This window comes from Kogia breviceps, chromosome 18, assembly GCF_026419965.1.
Source record: "Kogia breviceps isolate mKogBre1 chromosome 18, mKogBre1 haplotype 1, whole genome shotgun sequence".
Classification (NCBI taxonomy): Eukaryota; Metazoa; Chordata; class Mammalia; order Artiodactyla; family Physeteridae; genus Kogia; species Kogia breviceps.
In genome coordinates, this window is record NC_081327.1 from 8,172,686 (window position 1) to 8,199,791 (window position 27,106).

General features: G+C 54.9%; 2 protein-coding genes across 7 annotated transcripts; both read left to right on the forward strand.

Moving 5' to 3' along the window:
- The first annotated feature begins 7,478 nt into the window (after positions 1–7,478).
- On the forward strand, positions 7,479–10,776 carry GNG8 (G protein subunit gamma 8). Of its 3 annotated transcripts, none has more exons than XM_067018401.1 (3): positions 7,479–7,500; positions 10,181–10,266; positions 10,587–10,776. In XM_067018401.1, the coding sequence occupies exons 2-3, from the start codon at positions 10,183–10,185 to the stop codon at positions 10,713–10,715; spliced, it is 213 nt and encodes a 70-aa protein (XP_066874502.1). In that variant the 5' UTR covers positions 7,479–7,500; positions 10,181–10,182; the 3' UTR covers positions 10,716–10,776. The 3 variants fall into 3 exon arrangements, with proteins under 3 accessions (XP_066874502.1, XP_066874501.1, XP_058901466.1); XM_067018400.1 differs by lacking the exon at positions 7,479–7,500 and adding an exon at positions 8,217–8,448; XM_059045483.2 differs by lacking the exon at positions 7,479–7,500 and adding an exon at positions 8,868–8,961.
- Positions 10,777–17,468: 6,692 nt separating this feature from the next.
- Positions 17,469–23,942, forward strand: PTGIR (prostaglandin I2 receptor). Of its 4 annotated transcripts, none has more exons than XR_010837698.1 (3): positions 17,469–18,883; positions 19,919–21,305; positions 23,212–23,942. XR_010837698.1 is itself a non-coding variant. In XM_067018656.1 (2 exons), exons 1-2 carry the CDS (start codon positions 18,116–18,118, stop codon positions 20,303–20,305), a joined length of 1,155 nt encoding a protein of 384 aa, XP_066874757.1. In that variant the 5' UTR covers positions 17,469–18,115; the 3' UTR covers positions 20,306–22,314. The 4 variants fall into 4 exon arrangements, 1 of the variants encoding a protein (XP_066874757.1); XR_010837700.1 differs by having other exon boundaries at positions 19,919–20,956; positions 23,212–23,804; XR_010837699.1 differs by lacking the exon at positions 23,212–23,942 and adding an exon at positions 23,163–23,181.
- Positions 23,943–27,106: the final 3,164 nt, after the last annotated feature.

Consider the following 27,106-nt stretch of genomic DNA (forward strand, 5'->3'; position numbering starts at 1 on the left):
CTCTCCTTCTGTGGCTAAATGGGCTTTTCCTTTGGACTAATATTTATTGAGCAACTACTGTTTGCTTTGGGTATGGTAGTGTCCAGAACCAGATGGCAGATCCCAGGGTAGGTCTCAATAGCATTTTCTGACCATTGAATATTTTACTTCAATGACTTTGACCGTTGGTTGAGTTTTGTTTGGTCATAAATATGGTTTCACAAAAATGGAAATAGTAAAGAAAGAAGAAACAAAACATTTTTGAATGGAAATAATATAGGTAAAGGGACAGCCCCAAATGCCTTCTCTCAGAAGTCATCATAATCAGTTTGATGTGCATCCTTGTATGTTTTCCTTTATGTGTTTGCATACATATATGAATCTCATAGCTATATAAATACATGTAACTATATATATGCATATACATATAGTTATACTCTATGTAGGAAAAACTATATATTTACATAAACTGAGCCATATGTATGCATTGTTTATCAATTTTTTTTGTTGTTACCTGTGCCTGGAGATTTCTGTATGGGAAGGATTTTAATTAATTGAATCTCTGAGGGTTTAGTACTATTTAGCTTTTCTATTTATTTTATTTTACTTGTTTATGCTTTTCTATTTCTTCTTATGTCAGTTTTACTAAGTTGTATTCTAGGGATTTGTTCATTTCACCTAAATTTAGATGACATATTTTCCTATCACTGTAGTAGCTGCATACGATTCCATGGGGGTGGGGGTACCCATAATCTAACCCTGTTGTCAGCTCCTCGGTTCCTTTGCTATTTTGGACCTTACTGCAGTTATGTCCTTGCACATGCCTCTTTTTTACATATATGTATTTCTGTAGGATCCACTCCTAGAAATTGACTTGCTTGGTCATTACAGTACCATCATTTAAACATTTTTAATTGACATGGTCACACTTCCTTCCACTGAGACTGCCCTCAGCTGACATTTCCCACAGCAATTTCTGAGATGCCCGTTTTTCCACTCCTTCACCAAACAAGAGATGCTATTAATCATTTTCATTTTGCCAATCTGGCGGGGGGGGGAGCGGAATGGTGTTCTGTTTTAATTAGCATGTCTCCCTACTTTCTTTTTCTAAAAATATCTATTTATTTATTTTGGGGGGCTGTGCTGTGTCTCAGTTGTAACATGCGGGCTTCTTAGTTGAGGCATGCAGTCTTCTTAGCTGAGACATGGGGGCTTCTTAGTTGCAGCATGCAGCCTCTTAGTTGCGGCTTGCAGGATCTTAGTTCTCCGACCGGGGATTGAACTAGGGCCACCGGTTCAATGGTTAGTACTGTGTCCTAACCACTGGACTGCCAAGGAACTCCCAAAGTCATTTTTTAAAGTTTGTGGGAAAAGTAATTGCTTCTCAAGCCCTTGGGAGTATTTGCTCCATCTCTGTTTCATAAAAGGGGCAACTAAAGCCAAAAGGGGAAGGGACTTGTCTAAGGATACACAGGCCACACAGTGGTCAAGACAGTTGAAGTACGGATGGCTGACCTTTCTTCCTTTTTAAGATTTTAGTGCTTCATCATAAAAAGCAACAGCTGACACTCAATGAGCACTTTTTTAATATGCCAGACTCTGTTCTCAGTGACTCATTTAATCCTCACAATTTCATGGAGGTAGATATGATTATTATGCCCATTTTACAGATGGAGAAACCGAGGCACGGCCCAAGAGTCCATGCTGTTAGCCATTGCCCTATAAGCCTATTTCTATACGGATCATCTCTAGACGGATACACAAGGAACTGCTCACAGGGATAGGGGCTGGGGTGGGGGCAGGAGGGGATGTTGATGTAATAAACATATAAACTCTATAATTTTTAAAGGTGATAAGGACTGTGGGGGGAAACTGAGCAGAGATACGACGGAATTGGGAGGGATGGGGGAGGAGAGGAGTTTGTAATTTTAAGCAGAGTGATCAGAGGTGGTCTAATTGAGAGGGTGGCATTTGAACAGAGACCTGAAAGAGGTGGGGAAGTTAGGCTTGTGGATCTCTTGGGGAAGAACCTCCCAGGCAGAGGGGTCAGCCATAGCTGAAGCCCAAACAGTGCCTAGTATGTTGGCAAAATCGCCAGGAATCGGGCACGTCTGGAGCAGTGAGTGGGGGAGGGGGGGAGAAGAGGGGGAGGCGAGGGCAAAGAATGACTGGGACCACTGCATCCCGTGGGGTCTCGTGGGCCATGGTGAGGAATTTGGTTTTTACTCCTCCGGAGATGGGAGCCATGGGAGAACTCAGAGCAGAAGAGGGACTTAGGTGTTTGGAGGGGAAGAGGGGGTTAACAGTTCTATGGAAACATAATTCACTACCATAAAATTCACCCATATAAAATATAGAGCTCAATGGCTTTTGTTTCTTTATTTTCCTTTCCTTGCGATGAGAGCCTTTCAGATTGACTCCTAGCAACGTTCAAATGTTCAATACAGGATTATCAACTACAGCCACCATGTTGTACATTACATCCCATGACATTTATTTTACAACTGGCAGTTTGCTTTTGATCTCCTTCACCCATTTTGCTCATCCCCCCCACCCCTCTGACAGCTACCAGTCTGTTCTCTGTACCTAAGAACCTGTTTTTGTTTATTTATTTATTTTGCTGAAGGACTGTATTTTATTTAATAATTTTTAATTTTAGCTTTTATTGAAGTATAGTTGATTTACAATGTTGTGCCTGTTTTTGTTTTTAGATCCCATATATAAGTGAGACCACGTGATACATGTCTTCCTCTATCTGACTTACGTCACTTGTTGTCCATCCATATTGTCGCCAATGACAGGATTTCCTTCTTTTTTGTGCCTGAATAATATTGCATTATATTCACATTTTCTTTATTCAGGCACCCATCGATGAACGCTTAGGTCGCTTCTATAATCCTGGCTATTGTAAGAAATGCTGCAATGAACACAGGGGTGCATATGTCCTTTCAAATTCGTGTTTTCATTTTCTTCAGATAAATACTCAGAAGTGGAATTGCTGGATCATACGGTAGTTCTATTTTTAATTTTCTGAGGAAACTCCATACTGATTTCCACAGTGGCTGCACCAATTTACATTTCTAACAATAGTGCACGAGGGTTCCTTTTTCTCCGCATCCTCGAAAACATTTGTTATGGCTTGTCTGTTCGATGATGGCCATTCTGATAGGGGTGAGGTGATATCTCATTGTGGCTTTGATTTGCATTTCCCCGGTGATTAGTGATGTTGAGCAGCTTTTCATGTACCTGTTGGCCATCTGTATGTCTTCTTTGGGAAAATGTCTATTCAGATCCTCTGCCCGTTTTAAAATCAGATTTTTTTTTTTTTTTTTTTTTGCTGTTGAGTTGTATGAGTTCTTTATATATTTTGGATATTAATCCCTTATCCTGTGCATGGTTTGCAAATATTTTCTCCCTTTCTGTAGATTGCCCTTTCATTTTGTTGATGATTTCCTTTGCTGTGCAGAAGCTTTTAATTTGATGTAGTCCCACTTGTTTATTTTTGCTTTTGTTGTCTTTGCTTTTAGTGTCAGATCCAAAAAATCATCTCCAAGACTGATGTCAAGGAGCTTACCGCCTATGTTTTCTTCTAGCACTTTTGTGGTTTCAGGTCTTAGTTTCAAGTATTTAATCCATTTGAGTTACTTTTTGTGTATTCTTTTACATGTAGCTGTTCAGTTTTCAGAACACCATTTATTGAAGAGACTGTCTTTTCTCTATTGTATATTCTTGGCTCCTTTGTTGTAAATTAATTGCCCGTGTATGCATGGGTTTATTTCTGGGCTTTCTATTCTGGTCTGTTGATCTATGTGTCTGTTTTTGTACCAGTACCATATTGGTTTGAGTTTTTAAAAAATTTTTATTGGCGTATAGTTGCTTTACAATGTTGTGTTAGTTTCTACTGTACAGCAAAGTGAAGCAGCTATACATATACATATATCCCCTCTTTTTTGGATTTTCTTCCCATTTAGGTCACCACAGAGCATCGAGTAGAGTTCCCTGTGCTATACAGTAGGTTCTCATTAGTTATCTATTTTATAGATGGTATCAATATTGTATATATGTCAATCCCAATCTCCCAATTCATCCCATCCCCCCTTTTCCCCCTTGGTATCCATACATTTGTTCTCTACGTCTGTGTCTCTATTTCTGCTTTGTAAATAAGATCGTCTATACCAATTTTTTTTCAGATTCCACATATATGCGTTAATATACGGTATTTGTTTTTCTCTTTCTGACTTACTTCACTCTGTATGACAGTCTCTAGGTCCATCCATATCTCTACAAATGACCCAATTTTGTTCCTTTTTATGGCTGAGTAATATTCCATTGTATATATGTACCACATCTTCTTTATCCATGGTTCTGTTGATGAACATTTAGGTTGTTTCCATGTCCTGGCTATTGTAAATAGTGCTGCAATGAACATTGGGGTGCATGAGTCTTTTTGAATTATGGTTTTCTCTGGGTATATGCCCAGTAGTGGGATTGCTGGGTCCATATTGTTTTAATTACTATACCTTTGTAATATAGTTTGAAACTAGGGTACATGATGCCTCCAGCTTTGTATTTCTTTCTCAAGATTGCTTTGGCTATTCAGGGTCTTTTCTGATTTCATATACATTTTAGAATTGTTTGTTCTATTTCTGTGAAAAATGCCATTGGAAATTTGATAGAGATTGCATTGAATCTGTAGATTGCTTTGGGTAGTATGGACATTTTAACAATATTAATTCTTCCAATCCATGAACACGGGATATCTTTCCATTTATTTATGTCTTCTTCAATGTCTTTTATCAATGTCTTATCAATGTCTTTTATTCTAGTCACAGAGTTGTGCTGTGACTATACTATCACCACAGTAAATTTCAGAAAAGTTCCATCATCCCAGGTGGAAATTCTGCACCCCTTACCTGTCATCCTCCAGTCTCCCCAGCCCCTGGCAACCACTAATCTACTTTTGTCTCTGTAGAGTTGCCTGTTCTGGACATTTAAATGGAATCCTGCAATATGTGGTCTTTTGTAACTGCGTCTTTCACTTAGCATAATGTTTTCAAAGTTCATGCATGTTGTAGCATGTGTCAGTACTTCATTTCTTTTTATTGTCAAATGATAGTCCACTGTTTGAATGTACCACATTTAGTTTATCCATTCATCAGTTGATGGATATTTGGGTTGTTTCCACTTTGGGGCTATTGTGAATAATGCTGCTATGAACATTCATGTACAAGTTTGTGTGTGAACATATGCTTTCATTTCTCTTAGGTAGATACCTAAGAATGGAATTGCTGGGTCATCTGGTAACTCTGTAATCTTTTGAGGAACTTCCAGACTGTTTTCTAAAATGGCAGCATCATTTTACATTCCCACCAGCAATGTATGAAGGTTCCAGTTTCGCCATTCTCGCTAACCCTTGCTATTATTATCTGGGGACTTTGTTAGAGTCCCTCTGGCTGCTCTGTGAGGAACAGGCTGAGGGAGGCAGAGTTAGAAGCTGGAAACCCAGTGAGCAGCGACTATAATAGTCCAAGCTGGAGGGCATGGTGCCTGGACCAGAGTGGGGGCAGCAGAGGAGGTGAGAAGTGACTGGATTGTGGACAGACTTTGAAGGTGGAGTTAATTGGATCTGTTGCTAAATCAGTTGTGGGTTGTGAGAAGAGGAGGGGAATCAAGATTGACCCCAAAGATTTACTATCAACTGAGATGGGTAAGACTGGGGTAGGAGTTTGGCGGGTGGAATTAGGAGCTCAGTTTTGGACCACTGAATTTGAGATACTCTAGACATCCGGGTGACAGTGTTCAATAGGGATTGGGTATTCGATACTAGAATTAGAGTTGGCGTTCACTGCACGTTTCTTTCTTTTCTTTTCTTTTCTTTTTAATATATTTTTTGGGCAGTGCCAGGCAGTGTGTGGGATCCTAGTTCCCCGACCAGGGATCGAACCCGTGCCCCTTGCGTTGGAAGCGCTGGGTCTTAACCACTGGACGGCCAGGGAAGTCCCACTGCCTGTTTCTTTAATAATTAAAGTCAGAACTGAATCTGAATCCAGGGTCTCAGCTTCTCCCTCCAGAAAATGGGGCCAGTAATACCATTGTCATGAGGCTGGGAAATTCCTGTGCAACGCAGGGCAGGACTGCACATCTGGAAACTGAGGTTATGCGTAGGGTGGAAAGGTCCGCAACTGGGAAGAGAAATGGAGGTTACGCTCCATTCAGTCAGTGTCTCCCTGTCCGTCTCCCCCGCCCCCAGCCTCCGGCTGCCGTCGGAGAGAGGGAGAGGAGACTGGGTTGTCACCCTGTCTTTCCCCGCTCTAAGCTGCGTTTCCTCCTCTGGGGCTGCCCGGGCCAAAACTGCTGATGGAAACCAGCTGCGGAAGGCGCCGAGGTTCGGCGTACGCCCAGGCCCCTCCCCGGCGCCGGCCGACCCCGCTAAGGGAGGGGAACGGGGGCGCCCTAACTCCCCTCCGCTCTTCCGCAGCCGGGCCCGGGGCCCTGGCACGTCCGGCGCGCCTGATGCTTTCCAGATGTGAGCCTGGCTCCCCTCCCCCACCTGGCCCCGTTGCTCCCGCGGGGTAGGAGGGAGGGGAGCTAGAGTCCGATACCCCCCTGTCAAATCGCTACCAGGGACCCCGGCCCGTTATCCCCTCCCGGCAGGTCTCGTTTCCCTGTTCAAGTGGTAAAAACCGAATTGGGATGGGCTGAGTGCAGTAGCGGCGAGGCTCTCCCCCACCTCCACCTCTTCCCCGGGCTCTGCCTCAGCCCCTCCCGCAGCCCACTCGGGCGACACGCAGCACCCAGGCCACGCCCCCACCGGCCCGTCCCCCGAACACTCCCCTTATAAACCCCGCCCCGAACCACCACGCCCCTTCGGCTGCCCGGAGGTCAGGCCCCGAGGTCAGGTCCCTCGGACGCGCCTCCGCCTTCAGGTCCCCTGCGGAGGGCGCGGTCTGAGTTGTCTGTCTCTCTACCCCGCTCTGTTTTGCGTCTCTGGGTGTCTGTGTTTCTCGGTCACTATTTCTGTCTCTGTACTTTTCTGTGTGTCTCTCCTGTACCCCGTACGTCTGTCCTCTGTGTCTGTCTCTCTCTGCAACCCTGTGCCTGTCTCTGTCTCTCTTAGTCCCTAGGTCTCTATCTCTCCAAATTTCCGTCTCTGTCCCTCTCTCTCTCTGCCTCTGTCTCTCCCCGCGTCTCCGTCTCCCTCTCTGAATTTCTGTGTCCCAGGCCATCTTCAATGATCTCCCTCTGGCTCCCTGCACCTTTCTGCGTCTCTTTCCCAAGTCTGCACGCCTAGCGGGACAGCGGGGCGCCCTGCCCTCAGGGTTTCCACGGCCTCGTACGGCGCTGGCGCCGGCAGGGTGGGCAGCTCGGCGGGCCGCGGGCGCCCCCGTGTGGCCCGCGGGGGGCTGTAAGGAGAGGACAGCCGGCTGCGTGTGCGCGCCCGCACGGGTGCGCCTGGTGCAGAACACTGCGGCCGCCCGTGGGTGACACCGGGAGGTAGCGCGTGGCGCCAAGAGACTCACGGTGTGAGTGCGCACCCCTTGAGATCGCGCGCGACGCCAGAGGTTGTGTGTGGCTGTGTGACCTTGTGAGAGTTTCTGTGACAACCAGAAACAGGGTGTGACTGTGAAATCGTGTTACGCCGAGACGTTGTGTGTGACAGCGTATGTGAGGTGACCGAGATGACCTATAGGTGACGGCGTGTGACACCGTGAGGTTGGGTGTCCCCTGAGACACTATTTGGGGGATGTTTGCGACATCGAGAAACCCTATGTGAGCAAGAGATCATGTGTGACAGTGTGCAACGTGGTGAGGACGGGAGAGCCGTGTGTCACACGCGCAGATGATGTGTGAGAGAGGGCGAGAATGAATGCGTGTGACCCACCAAGCAATGATGCGAGAAGTAGTGCGAGAGGCCCCCGGGGGCGGGGCAGCTGGGTGTGAGAGAGGGACCATGCGAGTGTGAGACGGGATGTGGCAGCCACACGGGTGCCATAGGAGAAGCTGGGCGGGACTGTGGGTGACACAGACCGTGTGGGACGCTGAGACTGGCCCAGGGTCATGACAGTGCCTTGGAGAGGGTGCAACCTTCCTGGGCACTCAGATGGGTGTACGAGAGAAACCTCGTGTGTGCGAGTGTACGTGTGTGACACCAGGAAACTGCGGCGTGAGGGCGACCGCTGTGTGTGACACGTCGTGTAAGGCTCGGCATGACCTCTTGAGAGATTGTGTGCGATCCTGTGCGGAGCTGTGTGTGTATACTTGACGCTCTCGAGCTGTGTGAGATGTCACCGGGGAGGACGGGCCAGGCTCGGAGAGACTGTGTGACATTGCGCGAGGCTGTGTGACTGTGGCGCTCTGGGAGGTTGTGTGCTGAGCACAGCTGGTGCAGGAGACCGCGTGTGCAGCGCCGTGTGTGCAGCGCCGTGTGGCGCAGCGAGATATTGTGCATCTCTGCCAGGGGCCGTGAGTGTGAGTCGGCTTGCTGAGAGGGGTCGTCTGGGATGGGGTGACACTGAGGCGGGGGATGTGACAGGGTGGCAGAGCATATGTAATGGAGTGAGAGGCTGTGTGGGACCCACAGGAGAGATGTGTGTGACTGTGGAATAAATGCAGCAGAGCATGGGGCACATCTTGACAGACTGTCTTTACCTGTGAGTGTGTGTGTGTGTGCGTGTGCGTGTGCGTGTGTGTGAAAGAGAGAGAGAGACAGAGACAGAGATTGAGAGGGGAGACTGCGAGAGACATAGAGGGAGAGAGGCACAGAAACACAAAGACAAAGAGGGGGACGGACAGACATAACAAGAGGACCCAGAGAGACAGAGGCAAGGCAGCGAGGGCCAAGGGGATGCTGATGGCAGGAGGAGGCGGGTCCTCAGGGACTGAGCCCCAGGAGAGGGGGCGGGGCGGGGCTCAGCGGGGGACCCAGACGCTGCTTCCCAGCCTCTGCCACCCGCCCGCCATCCCAGCCCCGAGCGGCAACAGGTAGGAGGCTCCGGTCTTGGCCCCGACAGCTAGCTCCTCTGCCTGGGAATGAATGGATGCGTGAGGGAATGAATGACTTTATACTTCTGCCTCTCCATCAGCCCGTCTCTCCCTCTGTCCCTCCATGTGCCCCCCTCTGTCCCCCTTCGTAACGCCATCTCTCCTCCTGCCCTCCCACTTCCTTCTCTCTGTCCCCCTGGCCCTTCTCTCCTCTGTCCCTCCCTTTATCTCCGCTGTCCCTCTGTCCTCTCCCACTCCATCACTCCATCCCTCCCCAACCCTTCCATCTCCCCTTCTCTGTCCTCTCTCTGTCCCTTCGTCCCCTCTGTGCTCCCCTCCCCCTGTATCACTCTGTCCCTTTCTTTACCCCTCCATCTATCTGTCTCCCTCTCTCGCTGCTCCCTCCATCACTCCGTCCCTCCCCGTCTCTCCATCTTTCTATCCCTCCTCAGGCTCTTTATTCCCCCGGTGCCTCAGTCTCTGCCTCTGTCATTTTGTTTCTTCCTCTGCCCCTCTCCCAGTCATGGATGGGTTGCCCCCCTCTCCAGCCCTCTCTCCGGCTGCTAATGAGCAAGACGAGCCTTTGAGGTGGCCAGACCTGGGGTGGGGGGTGGGCCTCCCCGAGGGGGGCGGAGGGGGCAGCTGCTGCGAAGGCCCTAATGAGGCCCCCTCTGGGCCCCTCCCGCTGTGATCTTAATTCCTCCTTCTCCCTGGAGCCGCCGCTAATTGGCCTGGGGCGGGCCCCCTCCTGGTTCATGCTCTATCCCCGGGAGGCAAAGACACCTGGATCCCTGGGTCCTGATCCCACACCTGTGGCCCTGTCCTTCTGTCCCTCCCTCCACCCGCCTCTCAGCCTGCCGTCTGCGCTTCCCTCCCGGCTTCCCTCTCCTCTCTGTGTTCCCCCCTCCACCTGACTCTAGGTGCCCCATCCGTGCACCCCTCCACCCCTCCACTTGCCCCTCTCCTCTCTGTTCCTCTGTCCCTCTTTCGGCCGGCTTCTTGGTCCCCCAGCTGCGCAGATCTTCATGTCTCCCCTTTGCTTCTGTTTTCCTGTCCCTTCCTCCACCTTCCTCTGGGCACCCCTTTCGTGCGCCCTTCCACGCACGCCCCTGCTACTGGGTCCCATCACCACCGCCATCCCTATCTGGGGACCCAGCTTTGCCCTGGCCTGGCCCTCCGCCCCGACTCCCGCCGGCTTTTAACCCTGTCCCCGCCGCAGCCATGTCCAACAACATGGCCAAGATAGCGGAGGCCCGGAAGACGGTGGAACAGCTGAAGCTGGAGGTGAACATCGACCGCATGAAGGTGCTGAGTCGGGGTGGGGAGGAAGGCGGGGGCTCCGGGGCTGGGGTTTGGACCGGTCAGTGTTGGGAGAGGGGCCGGGAGCTGTGGAGAGATTCCCCTGCGGAACCGGACAGAACCCGGGGAGGGGGCCTAGACAAGGGGGCGGAGCCCAATAAGGGACGAGGCCAGAGGTAAGGCGGGGCCCAAGGGCGGGCCCGGGTAATGGGAGCGGTCCGGACAAGGGGGCGGGGTCTGATAAGGGGCGGGCCTGACCCGAGGAGGGGCCCGGGCAAAGGGCGGGGCGAGGCGGGGCGTGAACCTCTCCACCCGGGTGCCCGCAGGTGTCACAGGCGGCGGCCGAGCTCCTGGCCTTCTGCGAGACTCACGCCAAAGACGACCCGTTGGTGACGCCGGTACCCGCCGCAGAGAACCCCTTCCGCGACAAGCGCCTCTTTTGCGTCCTGCTCTGAGCCCTCGCGACAGCTTACCCTCCCCTGGCAAAGTATGAATCCAATAAACGTTGTGACTCTGGTGGTGCCTGTGCTTTCGGGGAAACTGAGGCACGCGCAGAGCTTGGGGCCACCGTAGGGGAGCCGGTGTCCCGTCTCACCCCTTCTGAGTGTGTGTGGAGTGTCTGGCGGGGCGTGAGGTTATGCGGGGTTTGTGGCTGCGGAGGGGGCAGGGGAGGAAATGAGCGCTCCTGGCTCTGGCCTCCACAGTGTTCCGCGATCCTGAATTTATTTAATCGACCCAGCAGCCTCAGAAAGCAGCTGGCTACTTGTATGACACCCATTTTTCAGATGAGGAAACTGAGCCAAAGGTGGCTAGGAGATAATGGGGTGAAGACTGGACTCCAGCGCTCCCTGAACCTCTCAGCTGGCCTCTCTTCTCTCCTCCCTCCTGGGTTGGGGGTTCTTAGAAGCCCCAGTGTCCACCTTTCTCACCCCCTGAATGATTCCACCCCGTTTTTCCACATCTAGTTAGTCCCTGACACAGGCCCCCCTCTCCTTAAGCACTGAACTTTTCTCTGTTCATTTATTCATTCTTTCAAACACTCCTGGCCCTGTGCTGGTTGAAACTGGGGACACGGCCATGACTGAGACAGTCCTGGCCCTGGGCTCCTAGGGCTCAGAATCCAGTGGGAGAGACAGACCTGTCCCCAGATAGTGATGATTCAGAGTGGGCAAGCCTGGGATGGGGGAATTCAGAGGGAATGCCTGACTCAGCTTGCAGGTCAGGGAGGGCTTCCTGGAGGAGGGAACATCTGAGCTGGGACATGGTGATAATAAAACTTGGGGATCCAGGGAACTTCCCTGGCAGTCCTGTGGTTAGGACTCTGCTTCCACTGCAGGGGTCACGGGTTCGATCCCTCGTCGTGGGGGAACTAAGATCCCGCATGCCGCGGGGTGTGACCAAAAAACCCCCCAAAAAACAAACACAAAAACTTGGGGACCCAGAGAAGAGAGAGGTGTGGCTACGGGAGACAAATTAGTGTATGCATTCCTCCCGATTTCCTTTGTTCTGGGGACACAGGTGCCTGTGACAGCCCTGGTTCCTGTCCTGTGTTTCCCATTTCACACATTGGTGGCCTGCAGGACCTATATAGCCTGCAGTTAGATGGGAGTACTTCACATAAAAGTCCATATTTCTGGCTTCTTCCATTTGGAAGGGCTGGTGACCTCAGACCTGCACAACCCTGCAGGGTGACCAGAGTCTATGAGATTGGGCCCTGGGCCTTCTAGTTTGCCCAAGTCCCCACCATACCCTATTGTCTCTCAGTTAAGGAGGCTGAGAGTCAGTTACTATTTATCACAGAGTCTGTGCCGAGGGCTTCTTACAGAGGAATGAAGAGAAAGGTAAAATATCTTGAACCCATGTCTCTCTTGAAAATAAAGAAATGCAGACTGGACTTCCCTGGTGGCACAGTGGTTAAGAATCCGCCTGCCAATGCAGGGGACACGGGTTCGAGCCCTGGTCCAGGAAGATCCCACGTGCCGCGGAGCAGCAACTAGGCCCGTGCGCCACAGCTACCGAGCCTGCGCTCTAGAGCCTGCGAGACACAACTACTGAGCCCGCGAGCCACAGCTACTGAAGCCCGCGCGCCTAGAGCCCGTGCTCCGCAACAAAAGAAGCACCGCAATGAGAAGCCCGTGCACCACAACGAAGAGTAGCCTCCGCTCACCGCAACTAGAGAAAAGCCCGCGCGCAGCAACAAAGACCCAATGAAGCCAACAATAAATAAATTATTTTTTAAAAAAAGAAATGCAGGGCTTCTCTGGTGGCGCAGTGGTTGAGAATCTGCCTGCCGATGCAGGGGACACGGGTTCGTGCCCCGGTCCGGGAAGATCCCACATGCCGCGGAGCGGCTGGGCCCTTGAACCATGGCCGCTGAGCCTGCGTGTCCCGAGCCTGTGCTCCGCAATGGGAGAGGCCACAGCAGTGAGAGGCCCGCGTACCGCAAAAAAAAAAAAAAAAAAAAAAAAAAAGAAATGCAGACTGGGTGCCCTGTGGGCTTGGTTACTTATTTCACCTGGTTGGTCCAAGGAGTTTGCAACCTCTCCCCTCTCCTCACTGTCTCTTGTCTTGAGACTGCGCCCTGGATCTGGATGAAGATGGCTCACTGGGCCTCCCCTCCCCGGAGAGGGACTGTGCCTGCGTCTGGCAAGTGCTCCATTATTCACATTAGATTAGGGTCCCCTGGGTCCCGACTCTGAGCTTCCTGTTGAATTGAGGCATGGGAAGCTGTAATTATATCTCCCTCCTGTCTCCTACCTCTCAGCCGGCTCCAGTCTGGTTGCATCATGTCTGTGGGAGCCCCGGGGGAGATGGGGGACAGAGAGAGCCAAGGATGAGCTCAGGGTCGGCAGGCGGGGGGAGGAGGGATGCTGGGAGGGAAGTTGCCAGAAGGATTCTGGAATTTCACAGACCCAGCACCCTTGAAGCTTAGAACCTGAAATGCAAAGGAATCTAGACTCCCAGGAACTTGGAGGGCTGGAATTCTGGAGTCTTTGGCCAGTCTTTTGGCCAGGATGCTGGGGTCCAGCCCCCTTGTCGGGCAAGGATTCCAGAGCTCGGCACTTCAGTAGCGTAAGGATTTCTTGAGTCTGGACTGTTGGGATTTCGATCCGTTGAACCCTGGGATCTTGGAGCTGATCTCAGGGAATGGAAGCTGGGGAGAAGCAAGTGGGGCTGGCTGAGCTGCTGGGGGGCAGGGGGTGGGAGGACATGTCTGCCTGGAGAAGGAGGGCAGCTGGGTGAGCCCGCACCCAGACTGAGGCTGGGAGGGAGGAGAAGCCAGAAGGGAAAAAGCCAGAGCAGGTCCTGGGTGACCAGCCTGCAAACCAGATAACCTCATTAGTGGGTACGACTCCGTAGCACCTGCTTCTCGTTACCCGCTGCTCTTTCCTGCCACCCCCAGCTCTGGGTTCAGGCCCAGGCGGGAGTCTGGGGTCAGGCCAAGAGGCAGAGAGGTGAACGCCTGGGGTAGAGCTTGCACACAGCAGCTCTCTCCCATTTCACCCCAAACCCCAGGGCTGGGGGCTGCCCCACCCAGCTGTCCTCCTTCCACACCCCACCCATGTGCTTGGCACTGAGGGGCCGGGGGTAGGGGGTGGGAGCGCCCAGAGCCAGAAGGAGCCAGAATCACGGCCATCACTTATTGGGAGTCCGGTTTCACAAGCCCCATCTCCCTTAATTCTCACGGTAGCCCCAAAAGACGCTGTTTACCCCCATTTTACAGACATGGAAGACAGGCATGGAGAAGTGATGTCACCTGGTCAGTTGGGGCTTGAGGATGGAGTTGGAGGAGTCGATGGGTGACTTCAGGAGGGGCTGGAGGGCTTCAAAGGGGGCCTTGAAGGACAGAATGAGGGGATCTCAGGTGAGGTGCACAGCCCAGGCAAAGGTGGGAAAGGAGAGACAGAGCAAGGACACCAAGAGCCGGAGAGGGACCAGCGGCCAGTAGGTAAGCAAGGGCCCACAGGTGGTGGAGAAAAGGGCGGTGGGCGGAGAAAATTGGCCTCTAGCTGGAGCAGCTGGGACCTGCTAAGGAAGGATGGGTCAGGATAGACACACGGCGGCTTCTCACAGCAGTGAGCGGACACAGGCGACAGGCGGGCCTGGCAGGCGTGTGTGTGTGTGTGGGGGGGTGTGGGGTACGAGGTGAGGCCAGCTTCCTCCCGGGGCAGGGCCAGAAGGATGGAAACCAGGGAGCCAGGAGAGGGTTGGGCGCAGGGTGGGCTGGCGTCTTAGGTCAGGCAGGCCTGGGCAGGCAGCAAGAGGCGCTGGCCGGCAGGTGTGGAAGAGCTCATCCCGGTCCCATTTCCTGGCCTGCCCTCTTGAGGACACCCATCCAGATGGAATGACTCAGCGGAGGGCCTGCCCAGGCTCCAGCTATGACCTTCCTCTCCCATTACTTGCCGCACGCCACTTGGGACCACGCCCCCTTCGGCCGGTGCCCTCTGAGCCCCTCGGCGCCCCCAGCCCTCGGCACACGGTGAGTGGGTTAGGGTTCGCTGAATGAATAACAACACCAACGGTAGCAGTCTGAGGCCTTCCTAGAGGCAGGCAGGGTGACTTCCGCCCCTAACCTTCCAACAACATCCCAAGGGCATGGCAGCCGCCTGATGAACTTTGAGGCTTAGACACCCACGCGGGCCAACACAGCCATAAAGAAACAGGTGGGGGCTTCCCTGGTGGCGCAGTGGTTGAGAGTCCGCCTGCCGATGCAGGGGACACGGGTTCGTGCCCCGGTCCGGGAAGATCCCACGTGCCGCGGAGCGGCTGGGCCCGTGAGCCATGGCCGCTGAGCCTGCGCGTCCGGAGCCTGTGCTCCGCAACGGGAGAGGCCACAGCAGTGAGAGGCCCGCGTACCGCAAAAAAAAAAAAAAAAAAAAAAAAAAAAAGAAACAGGTGGGCCCCAGTAAGCAGACACGCCTGGACGCACCAGTAGACACAGATGCACAGAGAGACCTTAGAGGAAAGAATGCCCTCCACTCACACACACACACACACACACACACACACACATCACACTCACTATTCTGATACGATGCTCGCTTAGGTCGCACAAACCCACACATGCAGTTCACACATCCACAGCCCCCGGCGCGCTCCTTCCCAGACACCCGTTCTTCTCCCCCTCCCGCTGCTGTGTGTCCATTGCCAGTTGTCTCCGGGCTGTCCTCTCTCTTCTGTGGCGCTGCCCCAGGGGCCCTCTGGGGAAGTCTGACTCATGGCAGGGGGGGGCCCGCTGACTCACCCATCCAGAGCAGTTCCTTCCCACAGCTCTTCCTGCCCCCGGAAGTCGCCCCACCCCCAGCCCAGCCCAGCTGGGGTGACCTCTCACCCCAGGGCACCCGGGTGGAAGGGGAACGCTTTGTGCCCTTGTCGTGGGGGGAGCGTGGCCAGCACTGGCATGGACCCCAGGGACCCTCGGTCCTCTCCTTAGGAACGAGCTCCAGTTGTCACCTCTCCCGCCTGCTCTGGAGCCCAGAACTGATGCCAGGGTCGCCAAGGGCTCCCGGCCCCCAGAGGCAAAGGTGGGGAAACCGAGGCCTGGGGGCGGGGGCGCCTGTCTGAGGCCCCGATGGGTATGGAGCAGCGTGGACTTCCTGAACGCTCAGCAGTGCCTGCTGGGGGCAGGAAGCCAGTGGGAGGGAAGTTCCAGGAACCAGAGCTCCACTCCCCCGGCAGGCAGCCCTGCAACGTCCCTGAGGCAGAGACAGGACGCAAGTCTGCCAGGAAGCATCCTCCTTCATTAATATGATAGAACTTCCTGAGTTCCCTCTGCTCCGCCTGGGATCGCAGAGAGTGAGGGCGGTACCACGTGGCCAGGAGGCCTGAGACACACACACACACACACACAGGCTCCCTCAGAGTGGGTCTGGGTGGTGGTCATTCTCGGAGCCCCTGGTGTGGCTGGAGCTGGGGTATCCATCCTGGCGGAAGCTGGGGGTGCCAGCTGGGCATGGGTGATAGGGAGATGGAGGAGGGGGAGGGGGAGGGGATTGCGGTCACGGAGGCGGCGGGGGTGGCATGGCGACGGAGAGGGGAAGTCTATAGCTGCCCGACGTCCAGTACTTGGCGTCAGGAGCACCTCTCCTGGCCTTGGGTGGGATACAGTATGTGCACAGGCTCTCTCTCTCCTTGTTACAAAGAGGGGTCTGGGATGGGCCACTGGCCATGGTCGGCCACCAGGCCCACGAAGCCCATTGTACAGATTAGGAAACTGAGGTCCACTGGCTTCCCATCCTGGCCTGGGACTATCCCATAGCAAAGGAGGTGGTCGAATTGGGACAGGAACTCCAGTCAAATGCAGTGAGATCTTGAACTTGTCATCTCTGCACTTAAACTGACTTCCTGGAAACTAAGAGGTGTCTGAGAAGGTCTCTGAGGTCCCACCTGGCCCTTATGGGTTGGGAGGCTGCATGGGAAGCCATGGGCTCGGCGGCAACAGGGACTGGTGACCGCTGTGCTGGCGTCTGGGACACACAGGCTGGTCACACTGGCTGGAGGGTGGCGGCTCTGCGGCTGGTGATGTGTTTGTGGAGGAGTGGGAGAAATTAAGGAACAGCAGTGCTGGAGCCCTGGACGGCTGTCTGTGGCTAAAATATTATTCCTTGAAGTCAAGGTCACCCGAGCTTGGCCTGAGGCCTGGGAGCGCTCGGGGGAGAGGCAAGGGGTCAGGAGGATGCTCCCCTTTTATACTGAACAGTGGAAATCCTGGCGGGGGGGTGAGCGGTCCCCTAGCAGCGGATGCCAAGTCTCTCCTCCCCCCACACCCACTCCCCAAGGCTCATGGAATGAGTGAACTGTGTCGGGGAGGGGGGAAAGAAAGCTCAGTTGTGCCTGCAAAACACTACATCAGGCAGGAATTTCCTGGTCATTTCTTAATCCTTGGGCAATGCTCTAACCCCAGGGGGCCGGAGCCCAGAATCGATGCCAGAAGCCACCCCAGACAGCCTTGGTCAGCTGTGCCCTTCAGGTCCCGCCCGGGTCCCTGCTGGCAAGTTCCCAACTCCGGGGTGATGATTCTTCAGGTGATCCCCACCCGGGCCGACGCTGGGAAGGGAAGGAAGCTAGCAGAGTCCTGAGTGCTCGAGGTGGCAGGTGGCTCGGGCGATGGGGGCCGGGAGAGGACGCAGGGAGGGGGAGGGGAGGCGGGAGAGGGATGTCCTGGGGAGAGGGGATGGAGGGAGCGCGCCAGGGAAGGCGGGACGGAGGCCAGGGCCCTCTGGAGAAAGCAGGGTGGGGGAGCGTGCCGGCAGAGGGAGGAAATGAAAAAGCCGGGTGAGCAGGAAAGATGAGTAGGAAGGGAGAGAGGTGGGAGGGAAGTAGGGAGAAGCTGACACTCGGAGACGGACCCGGCGAGCACGACCCCGGAGAAGGAGCGAGGGGACGGAGGAGGAGCTGCGAGAGACCGCGGAGGTGCAGTGGGGAGGGGCTGGGAAGGCAGAAATGCAGAGAAGGGACTAGACGGAAGGGAGGGAGGGAGGCAGAGGCGGTGGACCAGGGAGGGGACAGAGACACAGCGAGAGGCCGAGACAGAGAAGGAAAGAACTAGGGGCTTGAGGAGGAAAAGTCTAGACAGAGAGACAGATGTCGGGGGGCGGGGAGAGAGAGAGAGAGAGAGAGTACGGGAGCCTGGGCAAGACAGAGGGGAGAGAAATAGAAATAGCCAGGCAGTAGCACAACGGGAATTGCGGTGAGTGGACCGGGACCCTCGCTGCCCCCGACCTCCAACTGCAGCGAGGACCCCGGGGAGGGGAGCGCGGTGGTGGGCGTCGCGGGGCCGGACCCGGCTCCCCTCCGTCGCCACCTCCCACCCCGGGGGACCCGTCCGGCCCGGGGCGGCCGCCGGAGGCCGGGGATGGCGGATTCGTGCCGGAACCTCACGTACGTGCGGGACTCGGTGGGCCCGGCCACCAGCGCCCTGATGTTCGTGGCGGGCGCGCTGGGCAACGGGCTGGCGTTGGGCATCCTGGGGGCGCGGCGGCGATCGCGCCCCTCGGCCTTCGCGGTGCTGGTCACCGGGCTGGCGGCCACCGACCTGCTGGGCACGTGCTTCCTGAGTCCGGCGGTGTTCGCGGCCTACGCCCGCAACAGCTCGCTGCTGGGCCTGGCCCGGGGCCGCCCCGCGCTGTGCGACGCCTTCGCCTTCGCCATGACCTTCTTCGGCCTGGCCTCCACGCTCATCCTCTTCGCCATGGCCGTGGAGCGCTGCTTGGCGCTCAGCCACCCCTACCTCTACGCCCAGCTGGACGGGCCGCGCCGCGCCCGCCTGGCGCTGCCCGCCATCTACGCCTTCGTCACCGTCTTCTGCTCGCTGCCCCTGCTGGGCCTGGGCCAACACCAGCAGTACTGCCCGGGCAGCTGGTGCTTCATTCGTATGCGTTCGGCCGAGCTGGGCGGCCGCGCGTTCTCGCTGGCCTACGCCAGCCTCGTGGCCCTGCTGGTGGCCGCCATCGTCCTGTGCAACGGCTCGGTCACCCTCAGCCTCTGCCGCATGTACCGCCAGCAGAGGCGCCACCACGGCTCGCTGGCCCCCGGCCCCCGGGCGGGCGAAGACGAGGTTGACCACCTGGTTCTGCTGGCCCTCATGACGGGCATCATGGCCGTGTGCTCCCTGCCTCTCACGGTGAGTTCCCCCCCGGCAGATCGCGCGGGGCGGTGGGGAGGAAGGCCGAGCCCAGCGCCCCCCCCCCTCCATCGTTTGTACCCATTTCACAGATGGGAAAACTGAGACCCGAAGAGCTGAGAGGCCTTGTCCAGGGTCAAACAACTCCCGACTTGCTGGAGAAGTCTCCCCATTTGCTTCTGCCCCATTTGACTCCTTCTGACCCTCGTCTCCCCCCCCTTCCACATCTCTAGCCCCCCCGACCCTCCCAAGTCCACCCCCCACCCACCTTCTCCCGCCCCCGCAATGATAGTAAGATCCACCATTCATTGCTCTCTGTCCACCCTGTGCTCAGTGGTTTAGAAATCCTTTCTACGATCATCTCCAAAATGATCTTATGCATCGATTCCACAAGCATTTAGCAAGACATGTGCCGAAGTCTCTGCCCTGCCACCATTTTTACAGAGGAGGGCTGATGATGTCTTTTGCCCATGATCACACAGAGGCAGGTCTGCACCCTGGGCTCCTCTGACGCCAGAGTCTGATCTCCCCAGCCCCACCCATGGGTCTGCCCTTGGCATCTCCTGGCCTCGCCCCTTTCCTGCGGGAACTCCTGCCCTGCCCCTCCCGAAGTGCATCAGGGCCAACCCTGGTCCCGTGGCACCCAGTCATCCTGTCTATACCCTGGGCCTCGGTTTCTCTTTCTGTAAAAGTCAAGGGCTGGGCTAGATCTGAGGGTCGTCAAACCTTTGGGGGGGTCACAGAGGACTCAGAGACTGGACACACACAGACACAGCCCTGGGACCCAGCCCCACCGCCCCATCTCTCTCCCTCCAGGGCTTTGCGGGCTGTCTCCTGGGGCTTTCTCTCCCTCTGCTCCCCGGATGCTGTTGTTTGTTAGTTTCCGTCTTATCTTATTTCCTCCCCCTTCCGACGCGCCAGCCACCCAGCCCTCGTTTCTGCCAGTGAGCTAGTGGGGGGAGGGGATCGAGGGTGGGGTGGGGGTGGGGGCAGAGGACGCGTGGGTGCTCCTTGACACCCTCACTCTGCCCTCAGATCCGCGGCTTCACCCAGGCCATCGCCCCGGACAGCAATGAGATGGGAGACCTCCTCGCTTTCCGTTTCAATGCCTTCAACCCCATCCTGGACCCCTGGGTCTTCATCCTTTTCCGCAAGGCCGTCCTGCAGCGGCTCAAGCTCTGGTTCTGTTGCTTGTGCCTGAGGCCTGGCCAGGGCGACTTGCAGACGTCCGTCTCCCAGCCGGCCTCGGGGAGGAAGGGCTCAAGGGCCCCCACTGCTCTCGCGGGGAAGGAAGGGAGCCGGGTGCACTTGTCAGCCTGGGGCGAGGGGCAGGGGGCACCCCTGCCTGTCCCACAGCCATCCAGCAGCACCGTGGGAACACCGTCCAAAGTGGGGTCCGAGACAGCCTGTTCCCTCTGCTGACATCTGCCCCGTGATCTCCTGCCCTGCCTCCTGGGAGCAGGAGCCAGAAACTCAGGGACGTGACCGAAGGCTGCGGGTGGAAAAGCCCAGAGATGGACCCTGGAGCCCAGCCGGCCAGAATGTTGACCCCCTGGATTCAGGGGGTGATCAGCTGCTATTTCTCCTCCTTCGGGCGGCCACGATGGGCTGTGGGAGGAGGGAAAGAGGGAGAGGAAACAATTATCCTGGAGCATAAAAAGAACAGTTCTCTCAAAATATCCGGTGGCCTGCGTGGCCTGGTCTGGCCCTTGCTTTGCCCATCCATCTCACTCTCTAAATATTTAGAAGGCAGAGAAGTTCCCAGCAGCTTCTGTGCACTCAGGTCTGCTCTGGTTAGGGTTCTGGCTCTGATCCTCACTCATTCAGGGTGCCCTGGACGCCCACCCCAAACCCCCAGCAGACAGCCCTGCCCTCTCCCAGTCTACTCCAAGAGCCACCCTCTCTCTGCCTCATGGGAGCCCAGGCTTCTCCGACAGGCTCCCTGCTTCCCTTTACTTCTGATTCCCCATCAGACTTGGGAGGCCTGGTCCCCGCAGGGGAGGTGAAGAAGGGGAGAGACTGTTGCATTGTGAGCGACACCTCCGGACAGGTGCCTGGAAACTGCATGGCTTGGTGAGTTGCAAGACGTGGATGGTGAGGCCCTGGGCTGGGGGAGAAGCTGGAGAATGAAGCGGTGGGAGGTACGGAACCCAGGGACGGCCCCAGAACTCAGACCTAAGTCCTCTGCCTGTCCTTATGCCCCCTCGCAGAGCCTCACTTTCACCGCCTGTGTCCTGGGAACTGCCACAAAAATGTCATTCATTCATTCTTTCAACAAATAGTGGGCTCTGACTCTACCAGGTGCTGGGGACACAGAGCAGTCTCGGCCCCACCCTGGACTCCTCGGGGGTGATTTCCAGCCTTCAGTTCCCCTTCTGATTGCTGGGGTGACGTACAGCCATCCACCCCTCCCCGCCCTCAGGTACAGAATTCAAGGGTTTTCCAGGAGTGAACATGAAAGGAAGTGGCGCTTCTGGTGGTGGGAGGAGTTGGATGGGAAAGCCCCGAGACTCACCCCCAGACCTGGGTTCCCCTTTCTCACTTGGCTTCAGGGTTAAAACAATAAATCTGCCCCTGGGAGGAGTAGATGGCATGAGCTTCCTATAAAGACAATAGCGGCGGCTAAAGTGAGTCCTCCTCCTCGTGAATTGCACCCTCCGGCCTTAGAGCCCTTTTACACAGGCTGGAATCGAGGTCCGGAGAGGGCCAGCCCCAGGAGAAAGCTCAGCCTGCAGGTGGAGCTGAGTTTGTGAGGGTTCCAAGGTGGTTTTTTTTTTTTTTTTTTTTTTTGGCTATGCCTCGCTGCTTGCAGGATCTTAGTTCCCTGACCAGCCATGGAACCCGTGCCCCCTGCATTGGAAGCCCAGAGTCCTAACCACTGGACCGCCAGGGAAGTCCCTGGTCTATCTTTTTATCTTCTTAGCTCAGATCACCGTTGGGCTGATGAGTTTGCTTTGGTTTCCTTTTGCGTGGAATGGTGATCATAATTGAATACTTAGCTTACAAGGCTGTGCTGAGGATTAAATGATCCCCCTGAAAAGCAGTTTAGCACAGGGCCTGGAGTAAAGCCTACAATACGTGTTACTGTTACTGCCGTTGTTATTGTTGTGGCTATTGTACTGGTCTTTGGCATCTGGGCAAATGCGGTTTGAAAACAACACTTTTCTCCATTGTTTTGACTTCTTCCCACCAGACATTATGTTTCATTTGAAGGGGTGTCTGCGAGAGTTGAAAATAGGTCAAACGACTGCTTAGTGGGTATGGGGTTTTCTTTTGGGGTGATGAAAATGTCCTGGAACTAGATAGCGGTGGTGGTTGTACAACATCGTGAATGTACTAAATGTCACTGAATTGTACTTTTTACGATGGTCAAAATGGTACATGTTGTGTTATGGGTATTTTACCACAATAAAAAAAAATGTAATACTGAAAAAAAAATTGAGGAAGTTTAGAAACTTTTATAGCAGTCTTGCCAGAGTAATATCGTATCGCTTGAATTTATTTTTCATTTATTTTTAAAATATTTTATTTTATTTATTTATTTTTGGCTGCATTGGGTCTTCGTTGCTGCACGTGGGCTTCCTCTAGTTGCGGCGAGTGGGGGCTACTCTTCGTTGCGGCGTGCGGGCTTCTCACTTGGTGGCTTCTATTGTTGCGGAGCACGGCTCTAGGCGCGCGGGCTTCAGTAGTTGTGGCATGCGGGCTCAGTAGTTGTGGCTCACGGGCTTAGTTGCTCTGCAGCATGTGGGATCTTCCCAGACTAGGGATTGAACCAGTGTCCCCCACATCGGCAGGCGGGTTCTCAACCACTGCGCCACCAGGGAAGTCCTGTTGCTTGAATTTAATAGTAAAAATTTGACGTACCAAAGCAAACCAGAAAACAGTTCAAGAAACATCAGGTGGGGTCCGGCCTTTGTTACCAATCCTGGCCCGGCCTCAATGGGAAGCAGCCCAAAGGTGCCCCTGGAGGACCGTGCAGAAGGGGTGGGATGGAGGGGCCGCGTTTCAGGCAGGAGTCGAGGTGGGGCAGGGCTGCCTGTCCAGGCGAGCCCCCGGGGGTGGGGGGCACGCTTCCCTCCTCTCTTGTGTGCCGCCCCTGGAAGGTGGGTCAGTTCTGGCCTCAGCATTCGCTGAATGGCGGCGCAGGGCTGGGCTTTTGAACCCACAGCATTCCTCACCCAAGGTGGGTGTCATTATCAGTCCTATTTTCCGGATGTGGATTAAGGGGAGGAGAGGATTAAGTGTTGACGTTGGTTTTCTGCTGGCTTTTACCCACCAGGCCTAACATCTCAGAAATCTGCCCCCTGTTTATCTTACACCCCCACCAGCTCTGGCCCGGATGTCTACACTGTCTGCCAGGGCGCGGGTTTTCAAACAACTCCCTCGGCCCCTCCAGGATGATTTGGAAGCTCCTCTCTTGCCTGGTTCCTGAACCCTGACTGCCCGGGTAGCCTCTCCTCTGGCTGCCATGGTCCTGTCTGAATGGCTCCGCCCCTGCCTGCCGAGCTCCAAGGGTTTCCACTGCCTGGAGGCCAACTCCCATGCTCTCTGCTTGGCCACAGCAGACAACCGAGGTTTCCCCAAAGAGCCCATGACCTTTGGGGTCTCCACCTCTTAGCTCACTGAGCTCACCCTTCCCATGAGACGTGTTTCCCCTTCTCCATCCGTCAAAAGCTCCCTTGACCTTCAAGTTCCTGCGTAGGCTATTCCCCCTCCTTGAAGACTCAGTCACTCCTCTCAGGCGCTCTCAGTGCATCTGAGGCTCCGCAATGGTCCTCACTGCAGCCTGTTGTAGCACAGACGTTTGTTCATTCATGCAGCAGGCTCTGATGGAGGGTTTACTGTGTCAGGTTTTGTCCCTATGATGCTGGGGACATGGCAGGAACAGACAGCCTCAGCCCTGCTCTCCTGGACCTCACAGTTCAGAGTGGGCGGGGCTGGAGGTTTGGAGGTTGGGAGGGGGGGCTTCTTGGAGGAGAAGATGGCTGACCCAGGACCTGAGGACTGGAAGAAAGCGAACCAAATAAAGAAGAGTGTTTCTGTTGCACTCACAGTTCTGACTCTGGCTTCCGATGCCTCCTTTCTTTCGTCTCATTCATTCATTCAACACACATTCCCTTAAGCCTGCTCCGGACCCACGGCTGCTCTGTGCCTGCTGGGGAAATAGCAGTGACTGACACCGCCTTGGCCCTACCTCGCTCACAATTCAGTGGTGGTAAGAATTTAATAATCACAGAAATATGTATTACAATAAGCCACAAAAATACAAATTTACGAGCTGTGGAATGTACCGAGAACACAGTGAAAGGGAGGCGCCCGCTCTTGGTCTGGCGTTGGGGTCAAGAAGTGACACGCTGGGAACAGGTCTGTCTCCCTCAAGGAGACTTTATGCAGTTTTAACTTCATTTCTTGATTCATTTCTGACTTTCGAGCACAGATGGAACTTAACGCGTGCACACACATATACACCCTGGCCAGTCCCCGGGAGTTGCTGCTCTTGGGCCTTCTGTGGTCACTGCCCCACCTGCTGGCCACACTGGGAATGACACTTCGAAGTGGTTCCAGAGCCACTGCATTGGAGCTCCCGTCTGGGAGGTGAGGGGGGAACCTGGATTTCCCTCCTGTGGGCCCCAGTTGGGCACCTCCCGATGTGTCCCCCTGTGTGGTCACTTTCTCAGGACAGGTTTTGAGCTGGCCCGGAGGATCTGTGAGCCTGAGCTGGAAATGACTTCCACAGCAAGCATCAGCTGAGGCTTGCCTCTCCCTGCCTGCCCACGTCATTAGCAGCACATAGTGCCATCTCTGTGTCTGTGAGTAATAAAGAATGGGAAAGGGAAGTCATGACTTTTTAATAATGCAGGCCATATGGGAGTAAAAGTCAAAACACAGGGCCCAAGGGGGAAAATAAACGACGGGGCAGTAGAGAAGTGCAGGCAAAGCAATGCGGTGGTTAAAATCGTGGGTATTTGGGATGCAAATAATCTGGGGTTCAAGTCTCAGCTCACCCACTTCCAAAAAGCCCCCGCCTCCGTTCCTTTCAGGTCTTTTTTTTTTTTTTTTTTTTTTTTGGCCACACTTTGCAGCGCAGAACTTCCCAACCAGGGATTGAACCCGTGCCCCTGCAGTGGAGGTGCAGAGTCTTAACCACTGGGCCGCCAGGGAAGCCCCCTCCCGTCAGCTCTTGATGATAACTTATCTTGTGCTCATATGCCCACTGGCGTGGATGCATGTCACAAACGCCTACTAAATTTTACTAGGACTCAACCTGGCCTGGGTGAGAAGTAAATGAGACGATGTCTAAAAAGTGGTGCAATATTTTCTGATCCTCCTTTGAGAGACCATTACTATTCTCCATTTTGCAGACTGGTAAACTGAGGCTCAGAGAAGCGCAGTCACTGCTCCAAGGTTATCAGGTAGGAAGTGACAGAGGTGGGACCTGAGGCTTAGTGAGTATACAGACACTGCAGTGGTCATGCTGGGTTGGAGCCCAATTCTGTGAGTCACCAAAACCTATCTTCTTCAGAGCTATAAGACCAGAATTTCCCACAGGTATCCTGGCTGCTAAGAAGGCAGCTCCCATCGCAGACTCCAGCCTCAGCCTAGCCTTCCCACTGGCTGTCTCTGGCCTACCTGAAATCATCTTAAAAAAAAAAAAAAAAATGACCATTGACTCTAAAGCCAGGCAGCTGAGAGCATGGACTGCTCAGGTCACATCTGGTTCAGATTCCAGCTCTGTCACTTTCTGCTTAGTCACCCTGGACTAGTTCCCTCACTTCTCTGGGCCTCAGTTTCCTAGTCTGCAAAATGGGGACTAACAGCACACAGCCCAAATGGTTGCTTGAGGGCTTCAACGAGATCACGGAGGCAGAGCTTAGAAGACAGCCCGTGGAGTAGGAAGCACCCAACGGAGAGCAGCTCATGCCCCCTGGACACTCACTGTACCCCAGGCCTGGCTCCTGCGGGCTCACCAATCCTCGGCTGGCCCCGGTCAGTGAGTTTTTCTGGCCACATCACGTGGTATGCGGGATTTAGTTCCCTGACCAGGGATCGAACCCACGCCCCTTGCAGTGGAAGCGTGGAGTCTGAACCGCTGGACCGCCAGGGAAGTCCCGAGGTCAGCGCTATCACAGCCCCACTGTCCAGACAGGGGCAGAGAGCCGCCTACCCAAGGCCACGCATGCAGTTAAGTGCCCCGGACCCCGAGCTCTTACCCACAACACCCTACCATCTTTACTGCACCAGTTTTGAGCCATACCCAGATGGCAGAAAAAGGGGGCAGAGAAACTGGGGCTTTGGAAAAATGTGTCCCCTTTCCGCCACAGGAAGGGCCCTGAGTTTGAACGCTGCCAGGCTTCTCGGCCCTCCCAGGTCCGGGTAAAGGCGAGCAGAAGTCGTTCTACTCCACTGAGCTGTCTCTGCTCGCCTCCTGCCCAGCCCCTGGTTGAGCTCAGATGTTAGATGATGTCTATTGACCAGTGTTTGGTAGTTGGGGGCGGGGCCTCCCCCCCCTTTCTTTTTCATATCCCCACTTACCTCAGGGAAGCTGAGGAGCTTTCTATGGTTTGCAGTTGTTTGGGGCTTTTTCTTTCAAATCTTCGTCGTGTGCCCTCTCCAGGAGCTGACTGAAGCTGTGAGCCCAGGACGACGCCTCTTCTCCCCACCGCGTGTTCGAACTTGGCACTTAGGCTGCCTGCGTGACACTGGTCACCTCTTGGCCGGAGCACCCTGTCGAGGCTCCCCCCGCCCCGGCCTAGGCGCCCAGGGCCTGACCCTGCCTTCTTGTTCTCCGAGATGACGCCTTTCCCTCCCCCCGCACAGCCAGGTGACCACTCACCTTTCAGCTTGATGCTGCCCGCCGCCATCAACCCCCAAACTGGGATGTTCTTGTGACGCAGTGGACCTGCCTCAGGCCTTCTCAGGCCTCACCTTGCAGCCATTCGTGTGACCGATACGGGCCCCCACCAAGGCGGGCTCGGTCTCTCTCGCACACGTGTGCAGGTCCCAAGAGGTCCAATGGCGAGCGCTCAGACCCGACGCGCTGCGCGGCCAGGATGGAGTCCTGCCCTCAACCACCGGGCAGGCTGGTTGGGATCTGAACTCTGGCTGTGCAGAGCTGAGGCCAAGCCTTCTGAGCGAGCACGGAGGACGGGCTCTTCCGGGGAAGGGCTTCAGGCCCGTGCAGGCAGCAGGCCCAGAAACCAAGACAAGAGTAGAAGAGCAGAG

Excerpts from the sequence above, each read along its gene's own strand:
- PTGIR (XM_067018656.1), top strand. The coding sequence starts at position 18,116 with ATGGCGGATTCGTGCCGGAACCTCACGTACGTGCGGGACTCGGTGGGC. Across the intron at positions 18,884-19,918 it reads TGTGCTCCCTGCCTCTCACG|ATCCGCGGCTTCACCCAGGC; the intron begins GTGAGTTCCCCC and ends CTCTGCCCTCAG.
- GNG8 (XM_067018401.1), top strand. The coding sequence starts at position 10,183 with ATGTCCAACAACATGGCCAAGATAGCGGAGGCCCGGAAGACGGTGGAA. Across the intron at positions 10,267-10,586 it reads TGAACATCGACCGCATGAAG|GTGTCACAGGCGGCGGCCGA; the intron begins GTGCTGAGTCGG and ends GGGTGCCCGCAG.